Here is a 20,548-nt window from a genome sequence, read left to right as displayed (position 1 = left end):
TTGTGGTTTTGCTCACATGGCAGAAGTTTAAAGTTTATTTTAGTCACAAGTAAGCTTACACTGCAATGAAGTGAAAATCCCCTAGTTGCCACGCTCCGGCGACTGTTCGGGTACACTGATGGAGAATTTGTCACGGCCATTTGCACCTAACCAGTACGCCTTTCAGACTGTGGAAAGAAACCCACACAGACGTGGGAAAAACGTCCAGGCTCCACACAGACAGTGATCCAGGCCGGGAATTGAACCTGGGTCTCTGGCGCTGTGAGGCAGCAGTGCTAACCACTGTGCCACAAAGAGTTGAAGCTACTGCATTGTGGCGTAAATGAATTTATAATGATGTGATCAGTTATCATTATTGTCATACAACTGCTGTGGACCCAAGACTGTGGGCACTTGTCAATGTACTGAACAATGAGGGCTGTCACAGTGGATCTCATATAGATCATTGTTTGGTCCTTTCTGGTTGTAGGTTACTTCTTATGCTTCTGAATTGATGACTAACAAAGTTTAATTTGATCTTGTACAATGGGCATTGGTTAGTGGGTGATCTGTACCAGAATGCTGCTTCTGGTTTAAAAAAAATCTTACCATTTGGAATAAGATGAACACTCTCTCAAAAAATGTAGCTGAATTTCCTGTGATAAGCTGTGACGATAGCTATAATACAATGGGAAAGATAGCATGCTGGTAATAATACTGGACTAGTAATTGAGAGACCTGGACTAACACTCAGGCACAACAAGTTCAAATCTCCCAAAGGCAGCTGGAGAAGAATGACTAAATTTGGTAATTTGGAAGAAGGAACTAGTTTCAGACTCTTTTTTGTTTGTTCTTGGGATGCGAATGTTGCTGCCTGGGCTAGCATTTGTTGCCTGCTCCTAATTACCCTCGAAGCTGGTGGTGAGCCTTGAATTGATAAAGCGCCAGTACTCAGAGTGCCATTAGGGAGAGAGTTCCAGGAGTTTGTCCTAGTGACAGTGTAGGTATGGCAACATAGTTCCAAGGTGTTGTGGCTTGGAGGAAGACTTGCAGGGTAATGGTATTCCCATGTATCTGCTGTGCTTGTCCTTCCAGATGGTAGAGTGTTTAAAAGAAGCCTTGGAGAGATGCTTTAGGGAATCTTGTAGATGGTATATACTGCTGCTACTCTGCGCCTGTGGTGGTGAGAGTGAATGCTTGTGGTGATGGATGGTGGGCCGATCAGGTGGGCTGCTTTGTCTTGGATGGTGGCTAGCTTTTTGAGTGTTGAAGCTGCACTGATTCAGGCAAACGGAGAGTATTCCATCATACTCCTGACTTGAATGTTATGAATGGTGGGAAGCTCTGGGGAATTGGGAATGGAGTTAAGCGGGGTACCACATCGAAATTTCCCTCCAAGCCTCACACCCTCCTGATTTGAACTGGCATGGTTTCACTGTTGCTGGATCAGACCCCTGGAACTTCTGAACAGCACTATGGATGTACCCATAATCACATGAGTTGCAATGGTTCGTGATAGTCCAACATTATCTTCTTGAACAGTTAGACTTAAGGACTCAACAAAACAGAACATAATGTATCCTTATGTGCCATGAATGATTTTTGGAGATTCATTTTTCTATGCTTTCTTTGGCCTGATCTGAATGAGGAAAATGTCTATTGGATGATAATGTGGTTCTTTCACTCTTGATGAATATAGCTGTAGCCAATCTGAAAAGTCTAAACAGTTACTTTATTAGGTGGCTTTGATTTCCAGTGGAGTCTCATTGTTCGCGCCTTCCTGGTTTGCATTTTCACTTACTGCACTTGACACTCTGTATACCACGTTTCCCATCGCATGAACAATGTTTGGTTTTCCATTTTTTTTCTTTGCTGAGGTGCCCCTTCTTTTCTCTGTCATGAATCAGCAGTTCCCACTTCAGCACTGGAGGGCATCCTTTTAAATCTGGTGAAATCTGGGTGAGCATGTTAAGACCACAACATGTGTGGTTGGGACTTTGAACTAGTATTTGTCCCATTGGATTTTTTCACGCTGTCCTTGCATGGTCGTCCTCTTGGCTTCGCTCTCGGTTTCTCTTTTATTGACCATCCTGCTTGGCAGCCTGACCACTACCTGGTACCGGCTCCACGGCTGCTTTTCCGGGCCACCCACCTAGCCTTGGATGCCAGTTCCCTTGGCCTCCACCATTGGCCTAGCTTGTTCTGAGCCCCGGCTGGGCTCCTTTTCCCTCTCCGGCCAGCCAGAGGGTTTGAGGGAAGGGGGTGGCAGGCCAATTCTGGCTCTCCAGGTTGATCGTGAAGAAGCCTTCATTGCCGCAGTGAGCTGCCGGTGCCCAGGCTCTGGACTACCTGATTCACCTGAGTTGTTTTGATTCGCAGCACGCTGTGGCTGGCAGTCAACAGCACCTTCGTGACACCGACCAACAATAGGCCGCAGCATTCCAGGGAAGATGCCATCACTTCTAGTATGCCCTTGGCTATGGAGGGTGCTCCTGCCACACCTTGCCTGGGCTACTGTGCCTCTGCAACTTCCTGCCTCGGGAGGGGCCTTCGAGCAGAATGCCCAAAATCATTCTGATGTCGGGGGGAGGTGACTTCTTCAGCACCTGCTGTTCTCGCTCCCCTCCCCCTCCCCTCCCCCTCTCCCTCTCCCCCCTGTGACTGTCTGCGCTCCTCACTGCATAAATGGGGACCTTGAACTGAACTGAAAGGCAGGTTCTTCACTAATGTATTGCTCAGAGGCCCCCCATCTGTTGTATATAGGTATTGCATCACACTACTGCCCAAACAATGTTCCCATCATATGTTTGGAACCTATCTCTTTGAGCCTTATTCAAAAACTTGATCCCCATTTGAGATTTTGTGGGAACCCCTATGAATAGCTTTTTGAAGTTTAGCCACCAACAGAAGAGGTGAGTCTTTTGATCCATTAATTTGGCGTAAGAATGCGGTAAATTATTGACTTGTTCCAAAGACTACAGTAATTTCAGTGGTGTTTCTTGGAGCCATTTTGAACTTAAAACAGGATTTTCTTCAGTGGCTGTTATTTGCAGTGAGGTCAGTGTGGTGATTATGTGTCTTAGAAGTTTAATGCTGTTTTATTATAAAATGCGTTGGCTGCTGGTACTAAAATTGGACTTTTGTGACAGTAAACCTTTTGCGATGGTCATAGCCCGGCATTGTGAAATGAATATTACTTGCTGTTCATTGTCCCGAGTCTGAATGTTGTCCAGGTCTTGCTGTATATGGGCAAGTCTGCTTCAGTCATATTCAAAGAGTTTTGCAATACAGAAAGAGGCCTTTCTATGCTGGCCATCAAGTACCCATCTATTCTAATCTCATTTTACAGCAGTTGGTCCGTAGCCTTGTATGCAATGGTGTTTCATCAAAATTCTTCTTCAATGTTGAGAGTTCCTGCTTCTACCACCCTTTCAGGCAGAGTGTTCCAGAATCCTACCATCCTCTGGGTGAAAATTTGCTTCCACAAAGCCCCACTAAATCTCTGGCCTCTGAACTTAAACCTGTGAACCCTGGTTCTTAACCCCTTTACTAAGGGGAAAAGTTCTGTCACATCGGTCCTATGTCCCTCATAATTTTGTACACCTCAGTCCCTTCTCGGCCTTCTTTGTGCTAAGGAAAACAACCTCAGCCTAACCAGTCTCAATGATTCAGCTGCAGTCTAATGAGCATTTGATACAGCTCCATCATGACCTCCCTGCTCTGTGCACAATGAATGGTGTGATGGCATTGCAGCATTTATTGAGACCAATCTTATTTTGGTATCTTTCATAATACCATTTCTAGGACTGTAGTAGAAGGCCTTTCTGTCTGTCCTGCTTAACTTCTTCAGTGACTGAATCTTTGAGACTGTCTCGTTGTCACACAGTACCAGATATGCTGAATACTTTTGCAACTTTTTTTCACCTCACTTTCATATAACTTTGTCTTCAAAAATGTGTTTGCCAATGTGGGGTATATGTAATTGTATTCTTTTTCCCCTGTGGACCACCTGCAGTACCATTGCAGACCACAGGTTAATTTGATTTGATTTATTATTGTCACGTGTATTAGCAAACAGTGAAAAGTATTGTTTCTTGCACACTATACAGACAGAGTATGCCGTTCATAGGGAAGGAAATGAGAGAGTGCAGAATGTAGTGTTACAGTCATAGCTAGGATGTAGAGAAAGATCAATTTAATGCAAGGTAGTTCAATTCAAAAGTCTGGCAGCAGGGAAGTAGCTGTTCTTGAATCGGTTGATATGTGTCCTAAGGCTTTTGTATCTTTTTCCCAACGGATGAACATTGAAGAGAGAATGCGTTGGGGTCCTTAGTTATGCTGGCCGCTTTACCGAGGCAGCAGGAAGCCAGTGGATGGGAGGCTGGTTTGCGTGATGGATTGGGCTACATTCATGACTTTTTGTAGTTTCTTGCGGTCTTGGGCAGAGCAGGAACAATACCAAACTGTGAGACAGCCAGAAAGAATGCTTTCCATGGTGCTTCTGTAAAAGTTGGTGAAAGTCTTAACTGACATGCCCAACTTCCTTGGTCTTCTGAAAACGTAGAGGTGTTGGTGGGCTCCCTTAACTATAATGTTGGAATGGGAGGACCAGGACAGGTTGTTGATGATGTGGACGCCTAAAAACATGAAGCTCTTGACTCTTTCCACTTTGCCTCCATTGATATCAACAGGGCCATGTTCTCCCAACGCTTCACGGAGTCGAGGCGATCTCCTTCATTTTGTTGACGTTGGGGGAGAGATTATTGTCGCCGCACCATATCACTAGATTCCCCCTCTCATTCCTGTACTCTGTCTCGTCATTGTTTGAAATCTGACCCAATATGGCGATGAAAATCAAGTTGGAGGAGAATTTGGCACGTGGTCATAGGTGTATAAGGAGTATAGTAGGTGACTGAGAACACAGCCTTGTGAGGCACCAGTGTTGAGAATAATCATGGAGAAGGTATTGTTGCCTATCCTTACTGATTGTGGTCTGTGAGTTAGGAAATTCAGGATCCAGTTACAGAGGGAGGTGCCGAAGCCCAGGCCACAGATTTTGGAGATGGGTTTCGTAGGAATAATGGTGTTAAAGGCTGAGCAAATGTCAATAAACAGGAGGGAACCATTGGTCTAGACTGAGTTAAGAAAGCAGTTCTCAGTTCTCTATGTGGGAGGAATCTGAGGACATAGATTTAAGGCAATTGGGAAAAGAACTCTGCAGAATTTATTTTTACACAGTGAGTAGTTATGATCTAAAATATACTGCCAAAAAATAAAGGTGGAGGTATATTCAATTGTGGCTTGCAGAAGAGAATTGTATAAGCGCTGGATGGGGGAAAAATTTGCTCAACTATGGGACAAAGACATGGGATTAGGACTAGCTAAAGAAGCTGGCATGGGCTGAACAGGCCAGATGGCTTTCTTCCATGTAGTGATCATGCAATGATCCTGTGAATCATTTTAAAGGATGTTTGATTTTCTGTAATCATGGATACGCAGCTGAAATATGAAGTTGACAGCAAAGATGTGAGATTTATCCAGAGCCTATGCTGGGTCCAAATAATGAATATCATGCTAGAAGATGGTGAATTAGTTATGTCTCAAGAGAGGATTACAACAAGGCCACGTACTGCTGCCAAAATTATTCAGTCTGTTAGCAGAGCAAATATACGGAGTGTCGGATGTACTTCCAAGAGTAAAAATTGGAGGCAAAAATCTTATTTGCGACATGCTGATAACATACTACTACTTGCAAAATCAGAAGAGGCGCTACAAAATACTATAGATCAATTAAAATCTAGAAATTGAGAATAGGGATGGTGTTATGAAGACCGGAAAGTCAAAAACAATTATGGAAGGAATACGTTCGAATAAACTAGAGTGAAGGCTGAAATGGATGATATCACACTGGAACAGTTCAATAAGTTTGTCTGCTTGGGACATATGGAATGGGAAGATGGTTGAATTGATGTGATGCCAAAGTCAGAAGAAGGATAACAATAGAAGTAATTTCGTAAAGATAAAGGATGTGATATAAGCAAACTAGAGCCTGAAACTAGGAAACAAACTTGTAAGGTGCTACATTCATCTGTTTTCTTGTTTGCCTCTCTGAAACCTGGACAATAAGTAAAAGATCTGTAGAGGAAAATAAATTTCCATACACAGATCAAATGAAGCGGTGCTTGAAATCGTAAGAGCAAAATGAACTCTGACATCCAGAAATTGATCTCTTGAGTGCAAAGTGGAGTTCAGCAGAAAGAGGCTAGACGTGGTTGGATGATGGATGTCACAGTGGATGTGGGAGGATGTGAAAGATGAGAGTTGTATGCCAGGACAGTAGACCATCTTGCAGGAGTAGCTGCAGACAGGACAGGAGATTCTCTGTGACTAAGTTTCAGATGCTACCTGTAATCCTAGGGAAATGCTTAGATTTCTGTTTAAGGATGAGCTGAATGCCTCTCTTGATTATGTACCCTTTCATATTTAATAGATGATGCATACTTTAGGAAAAGCTAATACATTTATTCACATGACAAAATCTGCACTTCTAGCATTTTAATCTTTCTTAAATTACTTTCTGATAAGGTGCTTATTGATCTTTTTGCAATGCAACATGTTTCCAAATGAAGGTGACCTGCACACACACTTTCTTCTGTGCAATGTCTTATTTGATTTTTAACTCACCAATAATGAATTTGGTTCCTTATTTGGAAGGAAACCTTGAAAGCTAAGTGTTCCTTTAAATTAAATGTTTTGGAATTATTAGCAAATAACATTGAATTTTAAAATGGCAGTTGATCGATATTTGGGATAAAAATTTGTTTCTGATCTGCTATTGGTATGTAAGTAGTTGGCGCAGTAAACCTTCTGGTACTCTGTCCTTTCATCCTGAGACTGGACTTGAGTGAAATGCGTTCAGCTACTGTTTCACTGTTCTTAGTGGGTACAAAGTTACACCATCAAACTATTCATGATTCAACACATTTCAGCTGCCTCATAATTACAGGATACCTTAATCAATGGAAAAGTCGCAATTGTGCTGCAGGGATTTTTTTCTGAAATTAGGTTGTTGGAGCAGAATATGGAAAGAGCTTTGCCTTGTATTGTGACACTGATATTCATTACAACCAGTGTTTTATCTGCCATACACACATGCACATTTAAAACTCTTTTCTGTAACCTGTGCTTTCTCCATAGCCCTGTATTTTCTTCTGCTTCAATTTTTTTCTACTTTTCCCATAAGGTGTAATGACCTGTGCCAAAATCACTTCCTAGGTAAAGAACTTTAATGCTCAACAGGAATTGGGAAGGCAGTACTCACCCAACACTTTGGGATGCAAGAACTTGTATTTTTATGGTGTAATAAAACATTTTGGTGCTTTATAGGAACATTTATTAAACAAAATTTGACACCGATCCACACAAGGAGATATTGGGGCAAATAGCCAAACGCTTGGTCAGGGATAGGCTTTAACAAATGTCTAAAAGGAAGAAAGCAAAGTAGAGATTTTGCCAGGGACAGGTTCGGTAAATCTGCTCCTCTGCAATGTCTAATTTAATCTAGCTACAGAGTTCGAAGAACATGCTGCATGAACTCCACTGACCATTCCAGTCAAGTATTGACTGCTTATCGCTTTGCATTTTTATATTCAACCCTAAATGTTAATCACTGTTTCTTGTCCCATGTACCCATGCATTATTGCATACCCATTTCCTAGGATGTGGTTCAACACTGCCTCTCCCTCAGTGGTCTAAAACATTGATACTAGAACAGTCCGAGGCAGGTAGAAATCTGTTCTCTGCCTTTTTCTTTGCTCTTACTCAGTCTGTCTTTGGGTAATTAATCCATTATTGTAGCCCTTTATATTTTCCCTAATTTGCAGATCCTCTTGTCTCCTATTCATTAGCCTATAATTAATTTCATATATGGTAACTTTTCTGCTTGTTGATTGGGAGACTCTTGAGCTAAAGGAAGGAAATGTCAGCGTGGGTTTCCTGGTCCCTGGAAAGTGTATTTTTGGATGATGATGGGATTGTACTCTGAAAGCACCCACAGTTTAATAACCTATTTATACTGGTAGTTTAAAATCACAAATGAAGCCTGACCAATGGAAGGATGCTGATTCCAGGGATGCCAACAAAACAAATTGGCTTAAAGTGAAAATTTTGGAGCAGGGGGGTGGAATCCTAAAAATATAGATGTGAAGTTATTTTTTATCAGAATAAATTTCTTTCCACACTTATTTTCACTTACACTTGACTAAGTGGGCGCACTCCAGATCAGTGAATAGTAGGGACAGGTGACAAGACTGTTCAAGTTGAATTGATATCTGCACTATTGTTATGACAGTATTGAATCAGAGAGTCCTGAGTTCAAACAGATTTAACTGCACTTGGGCAAGTTGTAGTTTCCTGTTGAATTTTCAAATTGATTTGGGTATTTTCAGCATTGTGGTATAGTTAATAATACTGCCAAAGAAACAGCAAAGCCCAACAAGGCAAGGAACAAGTTGAAAAATGCAATATGGTATAGAGTTTAGTCCAGCGCTCCCTTTTTTTTTTGCTGTTTATAGTCACTGTATTTTTTCAGACATTTGGCATTGTAGTTGCCCAAAACCTGAGAACTGCAAGGACCATGACAACTGTAATAGGTATCCTATTATCTTATGTCTGATCTCTTACATTAATCGTATGATGAAGTTGACAGCTTGTTAAAGAAGCAGGTCATCTTAAAATTTCAATTTGCAAAGCTCTTGGACAAATTGACATTAGAGCCTCAAGTCATTGAAAGTTTATTTACTTAATAATTAAACTTTGAGGTCTTAACAGAGTTGGGATGTCTTGTTGAAGTTGTACAAGACGTTGGTAAAGCCACATTTGGAATACTGTGTACCGTTCTGGTCATCCTGTTATAGAAAAGATATTATTAAATTAGAAAGAGTGCAGAAAAGGTTTCCTAGGATGCTACAGGGACTTGATGGATTGAGTTATAAGGAAAGGTTGGCTAGCCTGGGACTTTTTTCTCTGGAGCATAGCAGGCTGAGGGGTGATTTTATAGAGGTCTATAAAATAATGAGGGCACAGATCAGCTAGATAGTCAGTATCTTTTCCCAAAGGTAAGGGGAGTCTAAAACTAGAGGGCATAGATTTAAGGTGAGAGGGGAGAGATACAAAAGTGTCCAGAGGGGCAGTTTTTTCACACAGAAGGTGGTGAGTGTCTGGAACAAGCTGCCAGAGGTAGTAGAGGCAGGCATGATGTTGTCTTTTAAAAAGCATTTAGATAGTTATATGGATACAATGGGCATAGAGGGATATGGGCCAAATGCAAGCAATTGGGATGAGCTTAGGGGCCTTAAAAAAAAAAGGATGGCGTGGTCAAGTTGGGCCGAAGGCCTTTTTCCATGCTGTAAACCTCTACAACTCTATGAGAAGGTGACATATTGTTTCCTTGTAAAATGAGGCATTGTACAGTTTAACTGTGACCAGCAGCAGGGTGAGTTGGAGTGTAATGTGCTTGAAATGGTGGATCTGCACTCAAGTATTTCAAGCTGCAGGCGTCATACTGTCCTTACAGCACTGTAAAACCCTGGAAAAATGTTCTGTTGCAAATACTCCTATCTCATGAGTCTGTGGTTTGGTTTGGCATGGTTGGCTAGAGCTTAAATTCTTGGGTTGGCATTGTTGACCACTTAAAAGATAGTTTTGGAAAACTGTTCCGTATGATGTTGATATGAATGTAAACAGATGGGATTTTGTTTTAATGCAAATATGGATTAAGTTTTAAGCTTGCTGTAACAAGGTGGTCCTTTTTTAAGCTTTTGGACATTTTGACCAAAATGTACATTGATTGTTTTTTAATGCTGGCTAATTTTCAGCAAATCATTTTGAGCCAAGTGCTTGGGCCTGGTCTGTCAGAGGTGCACTTGGCTAGAAAAAACATTTGCTGCTTCGCAGTCTGATGAGCACAAGATTTTTGAACCATTTAGAGACCCAGTTAGTGAATGTCTTCCTCGAGAAAGAAATGATCAAGATGGTACTATGCATTACCCTAGCAGCTTGGGCAACTGATTCTGATACTGACAATGTTGCTGGTGCCACATATATTGATTTGAGGTGCTGCTGGACCCTGACCTTGAATTACACAGCCCTTATTTTGGTGACACTTACCTAAAGGAGTTTAGGAGCAAATTTTAGGAGTTAGATGGTGCTGTGTATATCCTAAGCTAGGGTACTGTGGTATTTGAAACTGATAGCAGCAATGTCATCAAATCTATATTCTTTCCAAACTAGAAAGAAATGAGAGTGACAATGAACATAAAAGGAAATGCAGACATTCTCAATAGACATGTAAATGGGGGTGACTTTATGGAGTTTGCACGTTCTCCTGTGTCTGCGTGGGTTTCCTCTGGGCGCTCCAGTTTCCTCCCACACTCCAAAGATATGTGAGTCAGGTGGATTGGCCATGCTAAATTGCCGTTAGTCTCCCAAGATGTTTAGATTTGGTGGATTAGTTATGGTGAATGTGTGGCGTTACGGAGATAGTGTCTTACCCAGGCCCTCTCCCCTGCCCTGTCAGAGAGCCTTGTAGACTTGATGGGCCAGATGGCTGCCTCCTGCACTGTAAGGATTCTACGATTCTACAATAAAAATGTAATAAAAGGAGTAGTGGAGCTAATTAGGGACCAAAAAGAAGGCAGGACATGGCTATGGTACCAAATTAATACTTTGCACCTGTTTTTAATAAAGAGGGAACTATCCAGGTCAAGGTGAAAGAAGAGATAATTCAGACATTTGGTCTAAAATTACTAAGGCTAGGGGTGAAAGGCTATCCCTAGTTGTCCTTGAGAAGGTGATGGCAAGTGCTCTTAAGGAAGGGAGTTCTAGGATTTAAATCCAGCAAGAGTGATATATCAAGTCAGGATGGTGAGTGGGAAACCTCCAGGTGGTGGTTAGATAGTGGTCTTTGGTTTGGACGGTGCTACCCAAGAAACCTTGATGAGTTTCTGCTGCACATCTTGTAGATGGCGTACATTGCTGCCACTATTTGTTGGCGGTGGAGAGATAGAATATTTGTGGAAAGAATGCAAATCAAGTAGGTTGCATTGTCTTGATGAGGCTAAGCTTCTTGAGTGTTCTTGGAGCTACAGTCATCTAGGCAAGTGGAGAGTATTCCATCATAATCCTGACTTGCGCCTTGTAGATGGAGAGGCTTTGGGAAGTCAGGAGGTGAGCTACTAGCTGCAGGATTCCAAGTCTCTGATGTATTCTTGTATTGGCAACACTGTTTGTACTTAAATTTCATGAGGCAGCAGAACCAGATGAGATGCAGCCAAGGAGATTGAATGAAATGAGGGTGGAAACTGTGAAGGAACTGGTCATAATTTTCCACTCCTCCTCAGATACAGGAGTGGTGTCAGAGGACTGGAGAATTGCAAATTTTATACAAAAATCTTGTACAAAAAAAGGGCGGAATGATTAGCCCATCAACCACCATCAGTTAGTCAAACCTTTGAGGTGTGGAAGCTTTTAGAAGTGATGGGCGAGTTTATTCTCTGCAATGAGAGATCTCACCCACCAGTTGGAGAACCTGTGCAAGACTTGTGCCATTCCAGTTGGGGAATGCCCATCGTGTCACGTGTTTAAGCACTTGAGTGGTCAACGTTGGGCCTTCTCTAAGATCAAGGACAAACCAGAAGATGGCAGCTCTTCAGTGCCAGTGGCTGCTGCGGAAACTGCCAGAGGCCTAGGATCAACAATGGACCACAGGCCAAAGGTGAGCGAGGGCAGGGACTGGGTGATAGAGTTAAGTCAGAAGCTTGGACAGGGGGTGGTTTCCAATGCCACCCATCCTCCCCAGTGCCAGATACTTCAATCAGCCTGCAAGCAAACCCAATAAGGTTTGCTTTTCGGGTTCCCCAGCAGGCTCCTCCTGCTGCTAATCTGATAACCATTAATTATCACTTATTGTCCAGGCGAGAAGGTCATCAATGAGCCTTCTTGCCCTGATTTAATCAGGAAGTGGTGAGAAGGCAGTAGGGTGCCCAAATTGCATCCCTTTACCCAATTAAATGTACAGTTCTAATGGGGGTGCTGGAGCAGAGGGACTGGATGCACATGTGTACAAATTATTGAAGGTGCTAGGACAGGTTGAGAATGGTTAATAAAGCAGTCAGAACCCTTTTCTTTGTAATGGGGCATAGAGTACAAATTATAAATCTGTACAAAACACTGGTTCGACCTCAGCTGGATTATTGTGTCCAGTCCTGAGGTTGCAACCTGGAAACAATGTGAAGGCATTAGAGTCATAGAGGTTCACAGCATGGAAACAGGCCCTTTGGCCCAACTTGACCATGCCACCTTTTTTTAAAAAAAAACGCGTAAGCTAATCCCAGTTGCCCGCATTTGGCCCATACCTCTCTATACCCATTGTATCCATGTAACTATCTAAATGCTTTTTAAAAGACAATTGTACCCGCCTCTACTACTACTTCTGGAAGCTTGTTCCAGACACTTGCCACCCTCTATGAAAAAATTGCCGTTCTGAACTCTTGTATCTCTCCCCTCTCACCTTAAACCTATGCCCTCTGGTTTTAAACTCCCCTACCTTTGGGAAAAGATCTTGACTATGTAGCTGATCTGTGCCCCTCATTATTTCATAGACCTCTATAAGATCACCCCTTAGCCTCCTGCACTCCAGAGAAGGAAGTCCTAGTCTATCCAGCCTCTCCTTCTAACTCAATTCATCAAATCTTGGTAGCATCCTAGTGAATCTTTTCTGCACTCTTTCTAGTTTAATAATATCCTTTCTATAATAGGGTGACCAGAATTGCACACAGTATTTCAAGTGTGGCCGTACCAATGTCTTGTACAACATCAGCAAAACATTCCAACTCCTGTATTCAACGTTCTGACTGATGAAACCAAGCATGCCGAATGCTTTCTTCGCCACTCTGTCCATCTGTGACTCCACTTTCAAGGAGCTATGAACATAATATACCCTTCGATCTCTTTGTTCTGTAACTCTCTGCAGCGCTCTACCATTAGCTGAGTAAGTCCTGTCCTGGTTCAATCTACCAAAATGCATCACCTCGCATTTGTCTCAATTAAACTCCATCTGCCATTCGTCAGCCCACTGGCCTAATTGATCAACGTCCCTTTGCAATTGGAGATAACTTTCTTCACTTTCCGCTATGCAGTGTCATCTGCAAACTTATTAACCATGCCTCCTACATTCTCATCCAAATCATCAAAATAAATGGCAAATAACATTTGTACTGATCCCTGAGGCCCAGCGCTGGTCACAGGCCTCCAGTTTGAAAAACAATTCTCTGCAACCACCCTCTGGCTTCTATCAAGAAGCCAATTTTGTATCCATTAGATGCCTTACCCTGGATCCCATGAGATTTAACCTTTATGCAACAACTTACCATGCGGTACCTTGTCAAAGGCCTTGCTAAAGTCCATGTAAATAACATCAGCTGCACTGCCTCATCTACCTTCTTGGTACCCCTTCAAAAAACCCAATCAAATTTGTAAGATATGATTTACCACTCAAAACTATGCTGACTGTCCCTAATCAGTACTTGGGTCTCTAAATGCCTGTAGATCCTGTCCCTCCAAAACACCTTCCAACAATTTACCCACCACAGATGTGAGGCTCACTGGCATGTAGTTCTCAGGCTTTTCCCTGCTGCCCTTTTTAAGCAAAGGCAAAACATTTGCCACTCCAATCTTCAAGCACCTCACCCGTGACTATCGATGATTCAAATATCTTGGCAAGGGGATCTGCAATTTCCTCCCTAGCTTCCTACAATGTCCTGGGGTGCACTTCATCAGGTCCTGGGGATTTATCTACCTTAATGTGCTTTAAGACTTCCAGCTTCACCACCTCTAATATGTATACTCCTCAAGACATCAGTGTTTATTTTCTCAAGTTCCCTAATATCCATGCTTTTCTCAACAGTAAATACTGATGAGAAATATTCATTAAGGATCTGATCCTTAAGAGGCCCTATTCTGTCCCTTGTTACTCTTTTACCCATTATGTATTTATAGAAGCCCTTTGGATTCTTCTTTGCCTTATCTGCCAAAACAATCTTGTGTCCCCTTTTTGCCCTCCTGATTTCTCTCTTAACTTTATTCTTACGCCTCCTGTACTCTTCAAGGCATTCACTTGATCCCAGCTGCCTGTGCATGTCATGCGCCTTTGCATTAGAGAGGATGCAGAAAAAATTCATGAGAATAGTTCCAAGGATGAGAAATGTCCGTTATGTAAATAAACCGGAGAATCTGGAATTCTTCTTGGAGAAAGGAGATTCAAAATCATGAAGTGGCTGAACAGGGATGATAGAGAGAAACGGTTCTCATTGATGGAAGGATCCTGAACCATGGATGACAGATTTTAGGTAATTTGCAAAAAATGCAGGGCGAGATGAGAAAATATCCTTGACAGTGATTGAATAGGATCTGAAATGCGCTGCCTGAAAATGTGGCAGAGGCTGGGTCAGTCAGTGAATTCAAAACTGGATTGGATCATTATCTGAAAAGGACAAGTTTGCAGGCTCTGGGGGAAAAGGTGGGGGAGAGATACTAAGTGAATTACTCTAACAGAGACCCGGAATGGATACAACAGGCTGAGTGGTCTCCTGTGCTGTATTCTATAATTCAGTGAACTGGAGCCTTGTACATGGTAGAGAGGCTTTGCGGGATCAAGAGGTGAGTTACTTGCCACAGCAAAACTAGGTTCTGTCCTTCTATGTAGTCACTATTAATGTTGTTTGTCCAGTCAAGTTCCCTGTCAGTGCTGTCTTCTAAGGTGCTGATGGTGAGCAATTTGTCAGTGTTGATATCTTGAAGATTGGTGGCGGTGATTGGACTTTCCCTTGTTGAAGATCTTCCTAGCCTCTTGCTTTTGTGGTGTGCATGTCCAGACTCAAAACGTTGGTTCTACTGTCTCTCCACAGATGCTGTCAGACCTAGTGAAATTTTCCAGCATTTTTGTGTTTGTTTCAGATTCCAGCATCTGTAGTATTTTGCTTTTATCATCTTTCGGAGATGTGTCAAAGGGATCTCAGCTGCAAGCATAATTTTAAAAAAAGTACTTGCATTTACAAAACACCCTCCCCCAGAAGACCCAAAGCACTTTACAATCATTGAAGTATTTGTAAAGTTTGTAATGTAGGAAGCATGCCAGCCAATTTGCGTAAAGCAAGCTCCCACAAAGAGCAGTGTGACAAAAGACCAGATAATATGTTTTGCGTTGTTGTTTGAGGGATGAACATTGGTCAAGGCACCAGGGTAACTTTTTTGAATTGGTGCCTTTGGAACCTTCTACACCCACCTGAGAGAGCCTCATCTGAATGCTCTCCAAGGAGAGTACTGTCAGGACTCATCAATACGTGGTGATGCTCAATGAAAAAGAGAGACTATCTGTTAGAAGTCATTCCCCATTGTACAATAGAAATCTTTGAAAAATCATAAAAATGGTCTAACGTTAAAAACAGACTTTCTTCAGTAAGCATGTTAGAGGTGTTCTTTCAGGGAACTTGCCAGTGTAAATGCATCTTAAATGACAAAGAATTTTGAATACTGATTGGTTCAGCTAAAAGACCTGACTTTGATTCGGGAAATTATCAGGTCAAGGCCCAATATAGAAATTGAGCATTTAATTCAGATTATTATTCTGCTGTAATACTAAAACCATGATTTTTTTAAAAGATATATGCCTATTCAGATACATGTAAAAACATTCTGTGGACAACTCAAGAACAGGAAGTTTTCACTTGGCCAGCATCAATTATAAACAGATTGACTGTCATTGCTAATTGTGGGATCTTATATGTGAAACAAGCTAATGTGTGCTTATCAATTAATAGTATGTGGAACACCTTTTGTGGTGTTTGTAAGAATCTTAGCTTGCTATATAAATTGAAGTTTATGTTGTCCATTCTGGAATTTATCTACATTGTTTCGAAGGTGATTGTTTTGTTAATTTCATATTTTGTGAATATATCTATCATAATTTATATTGTTGCTGAAAAGAATTGTGAATTAAGTGCATGTATTAATGCTAAGCGATCTAATGTGGTGTTTGAACTTGTAGCAATCCTCTTGCCTGCATCAATAGTTAAAAGCATGCATTTGTATTTGCACTGCAGTAGAACTGCACGCAGCTTCAGACTGAAAGGGAGGGTCCATATTAACTATACCGTATTGTGCCGTATAATGCGGTTCCTGCAGTAATTTCATCCTTTCAGCCTAAACGGTACAAATATTTCTAAAGGTTTGATCTCTGTTTATTGTGTGGTGCAGAAATGACTGCATGGAATGTAAGCATGCAGAAGAAAAGCATTGATTGATGATTACCGTGTTCTGGTTTCAATACTGCATTATGTTTTGTTCTGTGGAGACGCCCACATTTGTGACCTGCATGTTTTTGATGCTGCAGACATTAGCTATGGTCTTGATGCTTTTTTGCCTTGGAGTGGTGGTGTGACAAAAAATGGAAACATGTTTTTTAATCTGGATCAGAAGAGAAAATAGTTCAACACCCTATTCAAGTGCAGAAAAGGTGACAGATGCCAGGGCTTTGGTTTAACCAGTACGATCACAAAACCTGCTGCATTGTGTCTGAAGTTGGCTGTCCAATTATGTCTGTTCTGCTAACCCTGCCCATGTGAAGCTGTTGGAAGGTTTGTTCACCATTTGAGTGCTGAACCTGCCTTTCAAAACTGACCGTGTTTGTGTTCATGTAAAATCTGAACATGTATGCAGTTTTGGGCTGAATATTTGCTAACAATTCTCTGGGAATATTCAGAATTTTAGTATTCTAAAAAGAAACTCCAGGTTTTTATCTGTTTCCACTTTTTTGGCCATGGTGATCCATACTTTGAGGCTAGCCACAGGGTCCACGTAAATGATGGTCTGCACGGTGAGTGGGATTCTGTTTGATTGTATCCATGCCCATCAGATGAAGAGATCTTAGTAGACCAATTAAACAAAAAATCTGCAAATTTAGCTGTATTGCCGTGTTAATTTAGCAGTGCTATAGTGAAGATTCAAACCTCAAATGGAATTGTAGTGACCTTAATTACTTGCAGCCAAATTAAATATGAATTGTAGTAACAAGTTTTTTGAAAGAAGAATGGTCAAGGAAAGCTGCAAAGGACATTATAGAAATGTGATTTTGGTAATCAAGTTGCTTTATTAATGAGTGTTATGTGGCTTTCTTTCCGGTGCTTCAGTGCATGGCTTACTCTTGTGGGTAGTTGTGGCAATGCAAAGTGCTAGTTTGACTTGCAGTTTGCTGTACCACCTGGTGTTGACATTGCTTGATGCTTTAATATTTGCAAAATTTGGTATAATATATTTTAAACATAACCACTTTTCAGGTCAGTCATTAACTGATAAAGAAGCACAGAGAACAGTGGGTAAAAAACTTACATTTATATAGCACCATTTATAACCTTGGCACCCCATGGCAATGTTGTACTTTTTGAAGTACAGTCACTCTTGAAATGAAAATAAGTTCATTAAAATCACAACAAAATGTAGTGCAGAGCCCAAAAGGTTTGAATTGATGAGTGTCTGATTATGGGGATTGGGGTCTTCCTAATTTCTCTAATTGTTTATTGCAATATTTCTGACTAATAAAATGTAGTAGTTCATAAGGGGACAGTTTAGGAAATTCTTTTCTGTGGGTAAAAATTTATGTTGCAGCATTTCATTATTACTTGCCCAGTAGCGCACACATCCATGAATGTTTTGGCATTTATAAAGCACCTTTTACAACTTCCGATTGTCCTAAAGCACTTCATAACCAATTAAGTACTTGATGAAGTGTTATCAATGTTGTAAAATAAGGAATGTATGAACCTATTTCTACACAGCAAGTTCCACAAAGTAATGTGATAGAATAGCCTGACCATTCCTGCTTCACTGTCTTTCTTTAATGTGGTGTCTCCTATTTATGCACTAATTTTGCACAATTATATTCTGTTTGAACAAGCTTTCCACTCTACAGTGCAATAAATGTGTTTGAAGTAAGGTACTGCTTCTATACCTTAATTGTTCATGTTTAAAATGTTTTGTCCTGTTCTTCACTGTGTCTCTCTTCAGGCTCGTGATTTCTAAACCGATGTTCTGGTCGTTCTTTATTGCGAGGGGTTTCACAGTTTGTATAATTTTTCTTTGCATCTTTGTGCTGCTGCAGTGTGGCCTGGCCATACTATTCTATGGGGAAACATCACGCTTAAAGCTTCAAATCATAAGATTGATATGCTGCCCAGTTGATCTTTTCCTAACTCATTCTACAAAAGCTGTCATGTCCTCTCTCGGGCTGCAAGTTTTTACCCACCAGGAAAAACTTTCTCTGGAATATGCACTGGTAGAAGGAAGGATTTGGCATTCCCTCCCAAATTGAGCTCTCGGGTTTGTGTCTTTCAGCTCCAAAATGGATGACCTCCTATTTAACTACGTTTCCCAAGTTTTGCCCATTCACTTAATCTATTAATAAAACTGAAGTTTTATATTTTCAGCTAGACTGCAATACATCAAATCAGTTTCTGCCATCAAATAATTAGACACTATAATAGTTAGAACACTAGACATTACAAGATGATATTTCCTGAACTGTAGGTGAAGGATCTGCTGGACTGCAGCATTACTCTGGAAATAAATGTGTAAGTCATTAGTTTGGGAATGTTTTCCACTGTTTCGCTTTATTGTAGGATTTGTGGGATTACACTGGAATTACCAGCCAAGTTGTTGGAAGATTTGTTTGAAAGACCCAAATTCCACTGGCAGACTATTTGGGTTAATTCTGGAATGGCAATTGTGATGATATGTGCCTTTAAGGAATGTGTTTATTTCATGATTCTAGTGAGGGGGTTGTTGAAAACTCAGCTGTCTTTAATACGGTGCCAATCTGTCACGTGCTGAGAATGCTGGCTAATGATTGATTTTAGATAGGGATGCATTTGTTTTAATCTGAGTTAATGCATTTTTATTTTTTGGTTTTTCCAATGGTTTTCAGAGTAGGGTTTTGATAGGTTAATTGACCGAATAATACGCAAAAGTGAAGAGCTAAGCTTATAGGGAAATGGCTGTGACTACCAGATTCTGAAAGAAACAAGAGGTGTTTCTCTTTCTCTTTCTGGATGCTGTTGTTGCCAGGGGAAATCGGTGTTTCTCTCCAGAGGTGTTCTGGAGCCTCAAGGGCTGGTAGCCCAAGTGCAAGCACATAAGTCTGTGTGTGGCTAACTGATTTTGAAGATGAGTTTAAGCCTAAGAGGAATATTGCTTGAATTGGAACTATATGTTCGCAGTTAAGTTTTTTTTTCATGTTTAAGTATTTCAATTGGTAAAAGTTAAACTATATTGTTAAATAAAGTTTCTTTACTAGTTTGTCAATAGAATCACAGCTGGAATGAAATACCTTATCCTCACACTAATGCAAAAATAGAAAAGCTGTTGGGGTCTAATCAAGCTTCACAATATTGGGATTTCTAGTCCATAACTTAACACAATCAGGGACAAAGTTGTTCATGTGGCTGTGTAGTTCAGTTTAGACACTAAATTAGGGTCAATATCTTTTGTTTTAGTGATTTCAATTCAGGCTTCAGTGTGCTGTCAGCACAACAGCTTTTTTTAAAAAAAAATCATGGGAGGCGTGCATTGCTGGCAAAGCCAGCATTCGTTGCCCATTCCTAATTGCCCTTGGGAGCGTGATGGTGAGCTGCTTTTTTGAACCACTGGGGGTTCATCTGATACACGCCCACAGTCCTGTTAGGAAGCGAGTTTGAGGATTTTTGACAGTGAATGATGGACAATATAATTCTAAATGAGGATTGTATATGGCTTGAAGGGTAACTTGCAGATGGTGGTTTTCCATGCATCTGCTACCCATGCCTTTCGAGGCAGTAGGGGTCATTGGTTTGGAAGAGCTGTTGAAGGAGGCTTGGTGGGCTGCTATGGTGTATCTTGTAAAAGGCACCCTTCTGCCATAGTTGGCGGTGGAGTGTGTAAATGATTACTGTGATAGATGAAATGCCGATCAAGCAGTCTGCTTTGTCCTGGCTAATCCCCATCTCCAGTTAAAAACAGATCACTGTAGCCCACATCGAATTTGTTACAGAAATTTGCATGCTTCCTCTTCCTGAATGCTGAACTGAGCAGGATTTAGTGCTATCTGGGATTTGAGCCATTTCCTTTTCCATAGTCACAATCATCTTTACTTATTTGAAGATATTGATTTTAAGATATTGATCACTCACCTCAGTAATGGGAAAATTGATTGGCAAAATTTATCTGCTTTATCTAATTGCCGGCTGTCCGAAGATTTTGGTATTGAATGCATTTTTCCACTCGGAAAGCAATATGTTTGCATTTGGTAGATCATAATTTTATCAGTAGTAGAGAAAGTGCTGTAGTCTATTATAAAGAATGCGATAACAGGACACAACCGGATTAGACAAAGTCAACATGGATTCATGAAAGGGAAATCATGGTTGACAAACTTACTGGAGATTTTTGAGGACGTAACTAGCAGAACAGATAAGGGTGAATCAGT

General features: G+C 41.1%; 1 protein-coding gene across 7 annotated transcripts in view; it reads left to right on the top strand.

The window, feature by feature from the left end:
• The window catches only part of LOC145360241 (eukaryotic translation initiation factor 4 gamma 3-like), a 338,012-nt gene that overhangs the window by 136,335 nt on the left and 181,129 nt on the right, over positions 1-20,548 (top strand). For 3 of the 7 annotated variants that reach the window (XM_080215311.1, XM_080215313.1, XM_080215312.1), the window contains exon 5: positions 15,697-15,834. The exons of the other annotated variants lie outside the window; for them this stretch is intronic. In XM_080215311.1, coding sequence (XP_080071437.1) covers positions 15,697-15,834 — 138 coding nt within the window. The remainder of the gene's footprint in view (positions 1-15,696; positions 15,835-20,548) is intronic. 7 annotated transcript variants of the gene reach the window in all.

The sequence above is a fragment of the Carcharhinus amblyrhynchos genome, chromosome 30, assembly GCF_965287045.1.
Source record: "Carcharhinus amblyrhynchos chromosome 30, sCarAmb.v2.hapA, whole genome shotgun sequence".
NCBI lineage: Eukaryota > Metazoa > Chordata > Chondrichthyes > Carcharhiniformes > Carcharhinidae > Carcharhinus > Carcharhinus amblyrhynchos.
The sequence above is the reverse complement of the archived record's forward strand: the minus strand, read 5'-3'. Positions and strand labels throughout refer to the sequence as shown.